At 50.8% G+C, this 16,081-nt stretch overlaps 2 protein-coding genes across 7 annotated transcripts in view; both read left to right on the top strand.

The window, feature by feature from the left end:
- C29H6orf89 (chromosome 29 C6orf89 homolog) overlaps nucleotides 1-453 on the top strand; it is a 21,560-nt gene extending 21,107 nt beyond the window's left edge. For both annotated transcript variants that reach the window (XM_049832665.1, XM_049832664.1), the window contains exon 8: nucleotides 165-453. In XM_049832665.1, coding sequence (XP_049688622.1) covers nucleotides 165-250 — 86 coding nt within the window. In that variant the 3' untranslated portion in view covers nucleotides 251-453. The remainder of the gene's footprint in view (nucleotides 1-164) is intronic.
- On the top strand, nucleotides 408-16,081 carry PI16 (peptidase inhibitor 16). Of its 5 annotated transcripts, XM_049832602.1 has the most exons (10): nucleotides 408-487; nucleotides 4,425-4,523; nucleotides 5,091-5,243; nucleotides 5,941-6,178; nucleotides 7,379-7,488; nucleotides 9,968-10,186; nucleotides 10,728-10,837; nucleotides 11,642-11,730; nucleotides 12,184-14,280; nucleotides 14,646-16,081. In XM_049832602.1, exons 4-10 carry the CDS (start codon nucleotides 6,154-6,156, stop codon nucleotides 14,786-14,788), a joined length of 2,793 nt encoding a protein of 930 aa, XP_049688559.1. In that variant the 5' UTR covers nucleotides 408-487; nucleotides 4,425-4,523; nucleotides 5,091-5,243; nucleotides 5,941-6,153; the 3' UTR covers nucleotides 14,789-16,081. The 5 variants fall into 5 exon arrangements, with proteins under 5 accessions (XP_049688559.1, XP_049688558.1, XP_049688560.1 ...); XM_049832601.1 differs by lacking the exon at nucleotides 408-487 and having other exon boundaries at nucleotides 575-4,523; nucleotides 6,024-6,178; XM_049832603.1 differs by lacking the exon at nucleotides 408-487 and having other exon boundaries at nucleotides 575-4,523; nucleotides 14,649-16,081.

Below are 16,081 nucleotides of genomic sequence, written 5' to 3'. Positions count from 1 at the left end.
CTACACAAGACACAATGCTCTGCTGGGTGTTACAAACACAGCCTGTCATTGAGGGCAGGGTCTTTCCAAAGAACTTCTGCATACCAACATCACTTCGTGGGAAATGTGAGCAGTCATTAAGTATGGATTCATCTAATATGGCCTCTTCATTGCATCTTCCAAAGGTTATGTCAGCGCAGATTACTGGATGATGAGCTTCATGGCCAAAGGGACAGAGCCAGCGGTTGTTTGCGATGGAGCTGCTAGCTAAGGACGGTGGGGTAGGAAAACAGCTGTTTCCAGGACAAGAAGACTTTCAGCTTTGAAGCCAAGGCAGCGTCTTGAAAGAGATAGAGCTGGGCTAACTGGGGCAGGCAGCTTTGCCACCCTGCATGTTTACAGTGTTTAAAAATGACTGTTTTCCTGACCCTTGAGGTAATTCTTTGCCTTTCCTCAAATGTATTTTGGGAGAAGCTCAAGCTATTTATGACCTTCCCTGTCCCCTCAGGTAAGCCCTGGGTTTGCAGCAAAGGGTTTTTTCCAGGAGCAACAGAGGGATTTCTCAGGATGAGATTCACCTTGTGTCCTTTGTGGATTATGGCACTTCTGAAACTTCCTGGGGGTTTGGGAGTGGAGGGGTTTTGTGACATTTCTGTGTACATTCCTCCTGAGGAGGAGGCTTTGAGCCTGTCTTGTCAGGCCAGCTCTATAAAGGGAATGAATTGGTGACGTGTCCCAACTCCACCCCATCTCTCCATCACATACATAGCTGTGTGCCTCAGTAGCGTGGCCTGCAAAGCCAGTCTTGGCTCTGTGCTCCAGGGCTGAGATGAGCCTTGCTGCCTAGGGCAGAGACCCGCACCCACTGCATTGTTCTTGTACCAAAAGAATCTGTTCAGGCCTCTTCTTTGTGTCTTGTGATCACTCTTCTATGGTTTTCTATCAGGAGGTTGTGAGTCAAATAGTAACTGTGCTTTTTTTCTCCACCTCCTTTCCTACAAAAGTACCAATGCAAGTTTTAGTGGTGATGGTGCTGAGAGTGCAGTAGTTGTGGATGGAGATGGGGCTCGGTGCAGAGCAGCTCTGTACAAGTTTCATCTTCTGATCATGCACCTAAGACACCAGGGCTGCACGACAGTTTTCAAATACTCCTTGCTTTGAGAGGTGCTGCCTGTGTTCTTGGCCCAGGGTACCTACAGGAACACCTGAAAGCTTCCTCATCCCTGGCATTTTTTGCATTGACTCCTTCCAGAACTGGAACTCTGTCTTCAGAATGAACGTTGGTTTTTCCTGAGTCCTTTCCAAGCTGCCTTCGCATGCTTCCTGTTGCTTGAGCACTGCTTTATCCAATGCCCTGAGAGAGGCTCGGTTTCAGTGTTTGCAGGCTGCGGATGCTGCGGTCCCTTCCAAGTCTGATCCTTTGGGTCTGATCCTGCTGTTGAAGATCATTTACAGATGTGTCAGGCTGAACTCATAGGCCAGGGCTGGGGTTCAGGACATACTCTCACATTTGTTAATATGGAATTGGGAGGGGTTTTGTTTGAAAGCAAGTTAACTCTGTTCTCAGGAGCGAGAGCCTTTTCCTCTGTAAATATTTTAGGTACGTGTAAAATGACAGATTGGAAAAATGTCTGTCCAGCCTTTGTTTTTGAGCAAGACCAGGAGAATGGGAGCAAACATTGTACTAATCTTATTAGGGTCTAACAAAAGCTGCCAAGTGGGATGACCACGTCTAGCTCCTGTACAAGGATAAGGCAGAGGACAGTTCCTGCTCCAAAGAATTTAGTCTAAGGCCTTGGCACTACAAACATTTCTATGCATAACCCTTGTTTTTCTCCTGTAAACAAATAAGAACGACCCCAGCACCTGTGTCAGTCTGTGTGCCTGGCCCTTGACACTGGACCAACATCCACCAGATCTAGTAGAACCAAAGGGGGAGAGCCTAACTCTCTCAGGACAGAAAAGGACTAATTTCTAGCAAAATATTAAAGGGAATGGGATTAATAAGACTTCTGTTAGTATTGTTAATGTTTGGGGTGTGTTTTACACATGTGACACTACATGCAATCTTGTACATGCCAAGACACACACACCACCCCTCTCCCTCCTCTTAAAGCCTGAGTCTTAGTTCATGGAAATTTGGGAGTTTGGTGATGGCAGAATTAGGTCCTCATTAGTGACTGTTGCTATTTACACTTTGGCAGCTTCTCAAGTCAAATGCAAAGGCTGACAAGGTTACTTCACCTCTTAACTGGTTTTGTACCTGATCCATTTCTGTAAAGCATTTGGTTAGAGATGCATGGGGAGAGAACCTGCTGGACCCATTATTGTTGAGATTGCAGGTGGTTTGGTGATGCTGTTACTTCTAAGTGTCCTTGAATGTAACTTGTAAAAGAGCTGCAGAGACAATTCTCAAGTGTCTGTGAAATGCCTGTATTTTGTGAGTCACGCTTAAGCCATTGTGGCTGTCTGGCTCCTTTGGGAAGAAGCAGAGAAAATGGATCTGTTTACAGTTGCTGTTTAGACTGGGGGGAAAGGGGAGGCTCTAGGGCAGCTTTGTGCCTATTTAGCAAAAGTGCTCTCACGTATTGCTTCTCCACTCCTCAAAGAGTTGCAGCTGGTTGGACAGAAGATGGTGAATCTGGACTGCAGATCAGCTTTCCAAGTGCACTTTATGGTCTCTGCATAAGTTTCCAGATCTGTGTCTAGGCGATACATTGCATATGTCCCAACCTTGCTCCCTTTGGAGTTTACATCATTTGTTTTTAAACTTCCAATATATTTTCTCTTCCTCTTCCAAAAGCTGTAAGGAATTAGCTGCTAAACTAAAACAGGAGGGCAATTCTCCGGCTGATAAAGAGCTGATTTTGGCCCTAGCCGCTGTTGAGTGCGGAGCCCCGGCCTGTAGCACAGCTTCTAGAGCAGCTCCTGTCTTCCGCTGCCAGAGAAGCAGTGCTAACGCCTTCTGCATCACAACACGGGCAAGGAGCCAGGATGGAAGACTCGGACATGAGGCCAAAATGGCAAAACTAAGATGGCCAAAAGGAGGTGTTGATGCCTTGGCCAAATGGCTGCAAGCGCATCCTGGTCATCTTCCTCATCTGGGGCTCTGGATTCACAGAACCTTTGCAAAGGCTGCGACTTCCCTAGAGAGTCTGGTAGCTCCTAGTGATCTGCTGAGGCTGAACTGGGGGCAGCGTGGCTATTTTCTCAGCTATTGGGGCATCGTGGCAACAGACCTGATCGGATGACTTGCAGAGTGTGTGTCCCCCATCATGCTTTTCCTCGCCTCTAGCTTCACTTTGGCACTTGTGCATATCCAAGGGTATGTGCTGGTTCACAGTCTCCCACTCCCCGCCCTGGCCAGCTCAGAGGGGTGCCTCATCAATGCATGCATCTCATTTATTTTAAAAACTATTTGCATGCTTCAGAGCTCTTTGCCTGTGAGCTGGGAGATGGACTCCCACTCACCCAATGACTCGGAGGCTGCAAAGCTGCTCTGAAATCACACTAGTGAGGCACAGAAATTGGTGCTACCCAGGTGCCCAGTGGGCAGAGATGCAGAGGGGTCATCTTTCTACTTGTCAGGCTAGAAAGATGGGCTGTCACCCGTCAGCTGGGCAAGAGATCATGGTTCAAAGCTGGTTTCCAAAAGGCAGGGGTTGTTGACCATTGCTCTCAGTCAGCCCTGAACTCAGGGTAACTGAAAGGAGGAGAAAGGAGTATTATTATTTACTTAAGTACCAGGAAATCGGCATCCCCTAAGGGAGCCAAGCTGCCTGTTTCTATTGATTCTTTTCTTTCTTTTTTTTTTTTTTTTTTGGCTCCCCACTGGCATTGCACACACGATTCCCTGAGGCAGCTCTACAGCTCCCAGCCTCAAACTCCCTTTGCAATGCCCTGGAGAGCTTTCCAGGGTTGGATTTCCCCAGAGTCTCGGGCCTTTAGCTTCTCTCACTAGCTGTCTTGTAATGGTCTGGCAGGAAAGCTGGTTTTACTGGGCTGGATCAAAGCACCTCCCTTCTCTCATGGCTGGCTTCCCCAGATTTCTAGCAGCAAGCCTTGCATGCCCTTTCACAGGATTTCCCACATGCAGCGTGGGAACACCCTGAGCAAGACGAGGTGGGGAGCAGGAGAGCATCTTGTTACTCAAGATGTGAGCTCTATGAACGCCAGCATCTCAGAAAGGTGATCCTCCTGCCTTTGAACCCCCATGTGCACATTGGAAACGCTGCTCCAGGGAGGGAAGTTAGCAGGATCTGCCCAATCCCAGGCTTAGTGGTCTACATTTAGCCCTGTGGTCCCCAAGAGAACCGAACGTTTTCTGGGGTGAGGCCATTTCGGTAGGCCTTGCAGTGGGTGCACAAAGAGCTTTTGCTTCCGACAAACCAAACTTTCTCCTCTTCATAAATTTTATATGTAGAACTACATATTCTCCTCTTCAGGCAACTCCTCCTTATAAAGGATAGATTTACTGTCCTGCTGAGTTAAACAAGGGAGATGCTGGTCTTCCCCATTGCTTTGGAGATTCAAACAAATGACAGGTGATTTTATTTTTAGCATTATCTCTTTGTCTGTGGGGAGGAGAGGCATGTTATAGAGGCTCAGGGGTGCTGGGAAGTAAAGCTATATATGCATAAAGACTGTTTCAATGCTGAACACTATAAATTCAGTGGTGGACAAAAAAAAAGAATGTAAATATGCACTTAATGCAGAATTTTATGGATGGTCATAATTTAATATATTGCAAACTTTGTAAATACTTGGAAAAAGCCTGTAAAGTGTGTAAATAAATTAGATTTGTATGTAAGAATAATAAAAAAGTTTTTACTTTTTGCAATTAAATACAAGTGTTAATGCACCTTTTCCCCTTTTCCTGATTTATTTTCTTGTCATGTTGCATGTCAGCCATTGAGGGGTTATTTAACCCTTTTTCTAAGTGGAAGTGTCATTTTAAGTGAAAAGTCAGAATGCTTTTGTTTGGAAAATGTCAAACAAAACACTTTGGAAAATGTTTTGACAGTTTTAGCCTGGTTCCCTAAAAAAAGTTGATGCAACAGCTCTGCGTTCCTTTCTTCCCGATAACAAACTGTCCTTCCTTCACAATTCAGCTTATTTCAGCTAACCTTTGAGGGGTAGAAGATGATAAGCTCCTCCAGCGTTCATAAAACAGGCCAGCAGAGGAGAAAAAGATCCCGCTACTACCCAGACAACGCATTAGCCTTGTTAGACACCAGAGAAGCCACGCTGAAGACCCTCAAAATGTGAGTCAGTAGAAAACCAGGCTTGGTTGCTTCTGCAGCGCAGAGTTGTGCCTTCCTGGAGCCCACCGGCCTCAAGCCAGACCCTGCACACCCCATCAGGTGTTGGCGTGCAGCTCCTGTCTCCTGTGCTGAGGCTGCTGGCTCCCTGGGGATGCGCTGGACAGGCTGTTCCCTGAGTGAGCAGAAGTAAAGCTGCATTCCTCATGTGCTTACCTAATGCCGGCTGGACATGAGCTTGTCAGCTCCAGGGTGGGGCTTGGACCTTGTGGTGTTAATCTTGATGCTTCAGCCGTTGGCTCCAGAAAGAGCTGCTGGGGCAGGTTGGGGAGTTGAGAAATGGCCCTGCACCCCCTTTGCCAGCAGCCCTGCCTGACTTTGCCAAATGCATCAGCTGTTACTCACATTTCCCCATGAGCCATGTGCCCTGAGGGTGACTCCTCTAGGGCTGTTTTCTCTTCCCCCAGGAGCCCTGTGTGTCCCATTTTCCTTAATACTTGTTGCTCCGCTATCTCCTGCAAGGCTTAGTCAGGATGTTCTAGTGCCGGGGGCTACATGGAACTTGGCCCATCATGTTTGCAGAGACCAGTATGCACGTTGGGGTCTTCTCAGTGCTGCCTTGCTCCTTGTAAGCCAGGCCCCAGCAAGCTGGCCCACAGGAGCTGGAGCCAGTGTTGATCCTTTCTAGTTGTTTCTCCAGGTCTCTGGAGATGCAGCAGCAGAGCTTTTGAGGTGTCTCATGGTGGAGATGGGTTTGCCTTGACCCAGATTCCTGTCCTGCAGTTCACGTAATCAATAAATGGGAACCTCTGGTTTGATCAGATGAGTTGAAGATAGCCTGTTGAGAGGTTAGCCTCAGACCCTGCTTACAGAAATTTTTGGACTATGGAGAGCGCGGTAGACCCTGGACCTGATGAAGGAGAAGGTAATATGCAGAGGTAAGAGATTTGCAGGGGCAGTATGAGAGCTATTGTGGTGAGAGGTGATCAGTGTGGTCCAAAGCAGAAGGGCAAATGGCAAAGCATTGCCTGGGGAGCCAGGAAGGGAGAGGGGGGAGGCAGAGCCAACAGCGTGTGATTAACTTGGCTCTGCTAGCCAGAGCTGCCCACCCGCTGATCCTTTCTAATAGCCTGTGATCCCCAAAGGCAGCTCCTGGAGCAGAGCCGGGGTGGTTGCACAATCACAGATGGGAGGAAGAGGCTGGAGGCAGGCTGGAGGGTCTCTGCCAGACTGTCTCTGTGGCGGTGCGATTCGGGACACCTGATGTTGATCCCCCCCAGGTGTCTGCCTGGGGACAGAGCACAGCCTGTCCCTGCAGAGCTCGTGGCTGGTTATTCCAGCCAGCCCTGAAGGCAGCTATAGTCAACTCCCCTTTTGGGGGCAATTTCAGTTCTATAGTCTTTCAGTTCTTCCTCTCCTGCTCACCCTTCTCCTGATGGCACAGGGAAGGGGTATCAACCCTCTGCTTACACCATGACCACCCCCTCAGCAGGCTGGGGGAGCCCTGGGGGGGCCATTCCTCAGCTGCACACTGCTTTCCCCCCAACACAGCCAGTGCACAGGCACAAGGCTGGACGAGGTGGGCTCTGACTCCTGGCTGGGAAGTTGCTATGCTGCAGACTGTTCTCAGCACTTGCATCTTGTTGCCTTCGTTTCTAGACACAGCTGCGTTCCAGGGACAGCCCTTTCTGTAAAACAGGGCTTTGCTGGTTGCTTAGGGATTATTTTTATAGTTTAGGAGCAAAGGGACGGGAGGTAGAAGAGAGGACCCATAACTTGAGGGTTAAGGGGATGTCTGAGGTTTGGAGCAGCAGAGACTTGGATGAAAATGTCAATCCAGGGATTACGATTCAGGCACAGGGTCTGTCTTGGGGAGTGGACCCTGCATGCTCGTTGGCACCAGCCGTATTGCTGCTTCTCCATCAAGGCCGATATGTGAGATGGGCGTGTACCGCGTGGCTCCAAAACTCTTCTCTAATAAAGAAATACATTTCCTCCCCAATCTTCAAGCTGTTGGGTGTTCCTTGCTTTTGGGAGGTGCTTTAAATCTGACTGCCAGAGCCGTGGGCTGCTAAGAGCAGAAGCTGGCTGCATGATGCTGAGCTCAGGTCTTCCTCCTGTTTTCCTGTTGCTCACAGCACTGGAGCTGAGCTGGTCCCTGACTGATGAAGAAAAGAAGATAATCTTGGATGAGCATAATAAATACCGCTCCCAGGTCTCTCCTCCTGCTATGGATATGCTGAAGATGGTAAGTGGCTTTGATTGCAGGGGTATGTCAGGGTGTTTGTGTAGTGCAAGCCTCGATCTTAATGCTAGGAGGGATAGGGGTTTTCTTTAGGGGAGGCAGAGCAATTCTTGTGTAGGGCTTCAACTAGGTATCAACGGAGGGGTTCCCTAAATTGCCTCTAAAGAGATGAGTTTTCTTTCACTGAGAGTTGTCTTTGATCGTTTCTGTAAGTTCCTAAGTGTGATCTGAGTCCCCTGATGCTCTGCGTGAGAGCGATGCAGCTCTCACTGACATGAGGGCCCGCTGGAGCTCCTTGTGATGGGGAGGAAAGGCAGGTGAGACATTGCCATGAGCAAGTGCCCCAGGCTGGAGGCGGAATCCTGCTGTGTGGGGCATCCGCCGGGTGCATTTTATTTGCCTTTGCAGGTGAATAGGCTTTTATCTGTAGGAGGGAATGTCGACTTCAAACATGTCCACCAGGTCATTCAGTTATTTGGGCTTTCCATTGCTCTGCTAATCCCCACCATGACTTGTGTATGGCTGTCCTGGGGGTGAGGGATCCCCCATTTTGTGTGGGGAAACTGAGTCAAGTGCCCACTGTCACATGTGGCTGCATTGGGAGCAAAAAAAAGCTCTTGAGCTGGTGCTGCTTTTTGTTTTATTTAGACCCTTGATTTGATTAAAATTTGGCTATCACATTTTATGTTGCACCACATGCGATTTTTCTCACTGTTTGCAACGTGCTTGGAGGAGGAGGACAACTGTTTATCATGGATAGTTGGAGTGCTTTCCTCTTTTGGTCACAATGTGCTTGGAGGAGACTTCTCTGTCTGGCCCAAAAGTTGCCCACACTGAATTAAACCTTTGTGGGATGATAAATGGGAGCTTACTGGGCAAATGAGACAAAAAGCTATGTTCAGGTATAGGAGGTCTGACTAGTGACTTCAGACTCAAAGGGGACAGAGCCGGAACCCTAAGCACCATGATCCCACAGACACCCACCAGAGCAAGACACAGAAAATTCATAGAATAAGGGCTTTGGAGCCAAAGTCTTAGAGAAAGCCTGAGGGAAACAGTCTCGCAGGGTCCTTAAGTCAGCAGCAATTCTGAACCAGTGACTGCTGTTCCCAGCTGAAGCTTTGATTGCAGATTGTGTGCTTTGAGATACTCCTCTTTGCAGAGTTGCTCTATTTCTGCTTAAACGTACAGGACCTGCTTGCAGTCCAGAGCCAAAGGCTTTTTTTTGTTGAAGCACAACAAATGTTTAGCTTACAGCAGCCCTTTTCCATGAGAGCTCTGTCCTTGCCTCCCTCCTGGGACGTTTGCTTGGGCTGTCCTTGTCTCGGAGTTCACCTGCTGCCGTGGCAGCGTGCCTGCCTGAGGTCACCCCACGCTTCTGTTTGGGATACGGATCTGGTTGCTGTGGAAATAGTTAGGTGATGGGGGGGATACATAGCCTAAAGCCACTTTTCTTTTTTAATGAGGCAAATCCTGCAGGTGCAAGTCCCTTTTTATAGAGCCCAGCTCCGTGCCAGAGGGAGAGGAGTGTGCACTCCCCAAACTGGGTTTCCAGCCGTCGCTCTCAGCCTGGCTTGGGGCCATGGTGGGAGGTCAACCAGCTATTTCAGTGTTTCCTTCCCCCCAGTCCCTCAGTGCTGCCGCTCAGGGGCCCGTCCACATCCCCTCGACACCCCAACGGTGACATGCCCTGCATCAGGTCCCCCTTCAGATCCAGCCCTGGCTCCAGCCGGGTAGGTCCCCCCTTAGGACCCGCTATTTGCTGGGCTGCCTTCCAGCCTGCTGCAGAAGCAAAGCTGCTGTCTCCATCAAATGGCGCAAGGACGGTCCAAACAGCTGCGGTGCAGGATTCCTTGTATGCCTCCTGCAAGAAAACCTCTCCTCCTCCTCCTCCTGCATATCAATGTGGCTGGTGGGGGACCGTGGGCCGGTGGGCTCAGCTGGCGGCAGGGCCGCTGCTGCTCTGGAGGGGGCTTTTGGCAGGCAGCCGGCCGGCTGCGTCTCAGATCCAGGCGAACAGATGAGGTTTCCCAGGAGCGTGTGCTTCCAGGCTCTGTGCAGCTGCTGGGGGAGATGTGTCCCGCTCTCCTCTCATCCCCACCCTGGTCAAAGAGGGATGTCCCCAGGCCCCCTTCTGTGTGACCCTGGGTGAGTTTCCTCCCTTCCTCCATCCAACTTCACGTTTTCTCCACACTGAGTTGAGGACGCTCCATGATGATGTTAGAAATGCTCCGGGCAAGGTTGTGAGAGTTGTGCTGATGCACCGACCTTCCCCTGTTTGACCTATAAGCTAAGGTCTGGTTTGTGCTGGGACTTGCTGTGGAGCTCCCCTCTTCTGAGGACTTTGTTGAATAGGGATTTGAATTTTACTCATGAATGGAGAAATTATGGCCAGAGAGCTCAGGGTTCCTCGGTATGTGTGCTTGTGTACATCAGAGAGCCCAGTGTCCCTCTCTGTATGCTGACGCCGAGCTCCTTTCAGAGCTGGGACGCAGAGCTGGAGGCCTTTGCTCAAGCCTACGCAGAGAAGTGCATCTGGGACCACAACAAGGACAGGGGCCGACGGGGGGAAAACCTCTTCGCTATGGCCCCAACTCTGGACCTAGAATTCGCCGTGGAAGACTGGAATGGGGAGGAGAAATACTACAACTTGACAACTTCCACATGTGTGCCTGGCCAGATGTGTGGCCATTACACCCAGGTACCAGGCTGCTGGGGTGGAGGGATGGGGCTGTAGAGAAAGGAGCTGTACCAGAGCCCCAGCTCCTCCCAAAGTATTTGCAAAGGGATGGGGAACCAGGTAGGAATCACAATGATACAGAGGACCTGGGCATGGTACCAGCCTTTTGGAGAAGACCTTTCTTAAACAAGCTCTGCAGCCCTGTTTGGCTACTCAGCAGAGCTGGGTGCCAGCTTGTCTTAGCCAGAGATAGGAGGACTGAGTGTTTCTTCTTCATAGCTTGGGTGGGAGCAAGGAGGAGCAGAGATGGTGGTGGTAAATATGAGGATGAATGGATGAAGGGTTCCAGGACCAAAGCAGAGATGGTGATGCTCTACCTGTATAGACTATATGGGAGGAAAGCTGTGGCACTTGGATATGTGGGCTGCACCCCTAGGCTGGGAAGGTGGCCCAGACAGGGGCAAGGGGCAGCATCCTGAATGCTAAAGCAACGTGGGGATATGGAATCTGGGCATCTGCCTTCCCCCTGTCGTCTCACTTTCAGCCCTGGTCTTTGCCTTAGGTGGTCTGGGCAAGCACGCATCAGATCGGTTGTGGGGCAAAGTTTTGCGAGAAGATTGAAGGAATCGAAACAGAGGACATGTACCTGCTTGTTTGCAACTATTACCCACCGTAAGTCCCATGTCTTGCATGGCTTGGTGCATCTTGATGGGGTTTCTGTGCTGGAAACGTCCTTCCTTCGGTCCCTATAGCAGAGCAGGATTTGGTCTTGTTCAGAAATAACAGCAGAGCGATTCCAAGAAAGGCCTTTGTTATCTTGGGTTGGTCACAAAGGAAGGAAGGGTTGTCTGGTGATCCTTGCCCATGATTGCGACTGCTGAGGTCTGGTTCAGCTCCTGGCACAGACCCGGGGAGGGACCTCCCCCGTGAGAGCTGCCCAAGGCTGATGTCGCAGTAGCTGAGGCTACGAATGGCAGCTCCCTGCTCTGTGCCTGGTTCTTCCCCAACGGCAGCAGCAGTTGCCTGGGGTGGAGAAGCACATCTGCACCAGCAGGAAGGGTTGGACATGTGAGGAGAGGTGTGTGCTCACTTGCAAAGCCCTGGGACTAGCCTTGGGGACTACTCGCTTGGAGCTGGTGAGACCAACAAGAGTGACTGGTCACTGCAGACATTTATAGGGGTCTTGAGCAGAAGAGAGAGAAAATTACATATCCAAATGCCCATTGACTGCTCTATTCTAAGGGGTGGTGACGGATCTGGTCCATGGAGCTGTCTCCTCTGGTTTTAGCAGCCTTGCGGTCAGGCCGTTGAGTAAACGGCACTGACAGTCTGTGGCAGGAGACCAAGACCTGTTTTTTACATTAATGCTGAGTTTTGCCTTGGCTGGGATATTCCAGTTGAATCAGACCCCCTCTTTGGGATGGGTGTCTCCCCCTCTCCTCACGCCTTGTTTTTCTTGGCGTCTTCTGCTTCCAGGGGTAATATGAAAGGCCGAAAGCCATACAAGGAAGGACCCTCCTGTTCGCAGTGTCCCGAGGGCAGAGTCTGTGTCAACTCCTTGTGTGGTAAGTGAAGCAAAGCGGCGCATGTTCCTTGACGGGCTATTGGGACTCAGACCCCTGGGTTGGGGTCCAAGCTCTGAACCCTCCTGGAGCTATCAGGAAGCCCTGGACCAGCAGTTCCAGGGCTGGACCATGAGACATCAGGTGCAATGGCAGCCCCTAACACAGGTCAGCTGCCTCAAGATGAGGAGGATCGGACAAGGACTTCATACCCCCTTAGCCAGCAATTGTTGCCCCATGAGGATGCCCCAATCCCAAGGGGCAGGAGGTGGTGTGAGGGAGATGAGATGTCTCCAGGTTGGGAACCCCAGAGTGGGGGATGGCCCAGAGTGACCTGAAAGGGGTCAGCTGCTGCTTCACCCCCCAGCTGATTTCTGCTGGCCCTGCTCAATGCAGGGGATCTATTGAGGTCAGCTACCCAAGCCCTAACCCATGGCACTTTTCGTCTCTTACCAGAACCCACTGTAGAAGAGACCACTCCAGCCCCTGTGACAACAAAGGCAAGCCCATCCACCCCAACCACAACCATGCCAAAAACCACAACCACAGCCAAACCAGAACCCACAACACCAGTGCCCGCCAAAACCACAGCCAAACCAGAACCCACAACACCAGCGCCCACCAAAACTACAGCCAAACCAGAACCCACAACACCAGTGCCCACCACAGCCAAGCCAAGACCCACAACCACACTTCCAACCACAACCACAGCCAAGCCACCACCCACAACCATGCTCCCAACCACAACCACACTCCCAACCACAGCCACAGCCCAGCCAAAACCCACAACCACACTCACAACCACACTCCCAACCACAGCCACAGCCAAGCCAAAACCCACAACCATACTCCCAACCACAGCCAAGCCACCACCCACAACCACGCTCCCGACCACAACCACAGCCAAACCACCTACAACCATGCTCCCAACCACAGCCAAACCACCCACAACCACACTCCTGACCACAACCACAGCCAAACCAACACCCACAACCATGCTCCCGACCACAACCACAGCCAAACCACCCACAACCATGCTCCCAACCACAGCCAAACCACCCACAACCACACTCCCGACCACAACCACAGCCAAGCCACCACCCATAACCATGCTCCCGACCATAACCACAGCCAAACCACCCACAACCATGCTCCCAACCACAGCCAAACCACCCACAACCACACTCCCAACCACAACCACAGCCAAGCCACCCACAGCCAAGCCACCCACAACCACACTCCCAACCACAACCACAGCCAAGCCACCCACAACCACACTCCCAACCACAACCACAGCCAAGCCACCCACAACCACACTCCCAACCACAACCACAGCCAAGCCACCACCTACAGCCATGCTCCCAACCACAGCCAAGCCAAAACCTGCAACACTAGCACCCATCACAATGACAGCCAAGCCAAAACCTGCCACCACACTTCCAACGACAACCCCAGCCAAGCTAAAACCCACACCAGCAGCTACCACAGCCATGGCCAAACCAAAACCTACCATGCCAGCACCCAGTACTAGTACTGCCAGGCCAAAGCCCACCATGCTAAAAACCACGACACCAAAACCCACCACAACCACCACTACAGCCAAGCCACCACCCACCACACCAAAACTTACCACAACCACCACTAAAGCCAAGCCACCACCCACCACACCAAAACCCACCACAACCACCACTACAGCCAAGCCACCACCCACCACACCAAAACTTACCACAACCACCACTACAGCCAAGCCACCACCCACCACACCAAAACGCACCACAACTACCACTACCACCAAGTCAACACACACTGCAACCACCACAACGGCCAAGCTAGTACCCACCACACCAAAACCCACCACAACTATGGCCAAGCCAAAACCCACCACAACCACCATTACGGCCAAGCCAGCACCCACCACACCAAAACCCACCACAACTGTGGCTAAGCCAAAACCTGCCACAGCTACAGCCAAGCCAACACCCACCACACCAACATCTACCACCGCTACAGCCAAGCCAACACCTGCTGCTGCAACATCAGCAAAGCCAAAACTTGCCACTACAACACCAGCACCTACCACAACAGCAAAGACACAACCGAAAACTGCCACAACCACAAAGCCAGAACCCACTGAAACAGAAAGACCCAATCCTACTGAGGCAACTAGGCTAACTCTTTCCTTTGAGCCCACGTTAGATGTGGATTACACAGTATCTCCAGAAGTAGAGGTAGACACTGGAGAGCCTGTTAGCCCCTTAACTACAGAGGATCCAGCCTTATTAGGAAGCATGGGCACAACCTTCAGCCCCAAATCAGTCCCAGAAACAAAGAAAGGTGAGAAAGAGGATGGGAAAGAGAAATCAGCCTTTTCCAGTCCACCTCCATCCCTCAGCCAAATTGTTCCAGAGATCAAGTTAGGTTTCAATAAAGCTGAGCTCATAACCCCCTCAAAGTCAGTGGTTTTCAGCCCTGAAGAGCCTACCTTCTTGCGCTTAACATCATCTTCCAAAGAAAAAAAAGGGCAGAGCCCTGCTTTCCAGACCTCCCTCTCAGGTAAGGTAATTGTGGAGTCTGTCCTGGCATGGACACACAGATGTTCAGTGATCCCCAAGCAGCATGGAGAGCGCTTGGGAGGAACCAGTATCAGACTGGTCCTCTGGATCCTCCTCTCATATGTGGCACCAACCCTTTTCCTCACTCTTTCCTCTAACACCGAAAGGGGCTGGTTGGATGTCTCGTTTGTGAAGCATGGTTTTGTTTACAGCCTGCTCCCCACTAACTCACCAGCTGTGTCATGCCTTCGCTGGATCGGTGCACCGCTGCCTCACACCTTGTGGTGTCTTGGATCTGCATGAGTGGGAGTTTCTCTTTTGTCCAGATCATCCGCAGTAACTCCAGGTTTTCTTCTCTTCTGCCAGCAGGTTCCCCGGACACTGAAGAACCGGAGACAAACTCAGACCAGACAAGCATGGATCAGCCCACGGCTGGAGCCCCCAGTACCTGCCTGGGGCTTTCACTCTTCCTCCTACCCAGTGTCATCCTGGTGGGCCTTCTGCTTTGAATGGTCTTTCTCAGCTGTCCCTGCACCAGTCACCAAGGCTTTCATCAGCGTTGGTTGTTCCACAACCCTGGTAGGCTTGGGAGACACCATGCACAATTCAGGTTGACACACTCTCTTCTGATGCTGCCTTATCTGCTCCAGCCCCGACGAGCCAGGGGCAGCTGGCAGTCCCATGGGAACTTGGTCCCGTTCCTGAGAGACCCAAGGGCAGGAGGGTGTCTGCCATAATGCTGGTGACCTTGGACCCTTCTCCTTTCTTCCCAGCCAGCCTGGGCTTCTGTTCCATTTCCAAACTGGAAGTGATGAGCTCTCCCACGCACCTGTGTGGCTGGCAGGCCCCGCCACACCATGTCCCCAGGGAAAGCAGAATGACTTGGAAACCCAAGTGGCGATGAGACATGGTCGTTGGTTTTGGTGTTTGTCTGTAGAAGAGACATGGTGGTTGGGTTTGGTGTTTGTCAGGATGAGTTTCCAACAAAAATGCCCTTTTCCCCTCCTAATGTGTCTTTTTGTCTCAATTTTGAGAAGTGTCATCTCTTCTCTTCTTTCCGAAAAGAGTGGCTTCTTTTTCTTTTTTTTTTTTGTCCACAGGAGAGGATTTCTATTTCCTTCCTGTTTCTGGTATAGCTATGGCCAGTACTACCCAGATTTCTCCTCCTCACACCTCTGCAACCCTTGCCTCCTTCCTCTCTTCTGCTGTCTGTTGCATGTACCCATTCCACAGTTAGTCCATTGCCATGACTTTATTTTACGCGTGTGCCTGCACCTGTGTGCACGCACAGAAGAAAAACCTTCAGCGCTGAAGAGGAGTTACTGGCTCCTTCATACAGCTTTCTTCTGCATGGCTTCCTTCTTTGCATAACTTAAGTGTATTTGAATTTAGATACAGATCCCAGTTGACATATATTTTGCGTGTGGTGGAACTTGGTCCTGGAGAAACAAGTCATCACGTGTGCTGGTACCATCTGAGCTCAAGAGAGCCAAACAAATTATGTTAGAGGTTACCAGTGGTTCCAGGACTTGTTGCAGGACCACTTTCGCTATCTGGGACACTGTGTGTTTTATTCCCCCATGTCTCTGCTCCCTTCACCCGAGGATTCCCAGTAAGGTGTCTTAAATATGTGACAAGCTTTGCAGACCGGTGGAAGGGACTAGGAGATACAGTCCTTCTCTGGTTGTTGCATCCTTTGATTTCTTAAACAGATGAAGTGGAGAATGACCTGAAGGCCAATATTTGTGTCCTCCCCCCATAATGCTGTGTCCTGTGCATCCCCAGAGCACACACTGAATAAA

This window comes from Accipiter gentilis, chromosome 29 (genome assembly GCF_929443795.1).
Source record: "Accipiter gentilis chromosome 29, bAccGen1.1, whole genome shotgun sequence".
Classification (NCBI taxonomy): Eukaryota; Metazoa; Chordata; class Aves; order Accipitriformes; family Accipitridae; genus Astur; species Astur gentilis.
The sequence above is the reverse complement of the archived record's forward strand: the minus strand, read 5'-3'. Positions and strand labels throughout refer to the sequence as shown.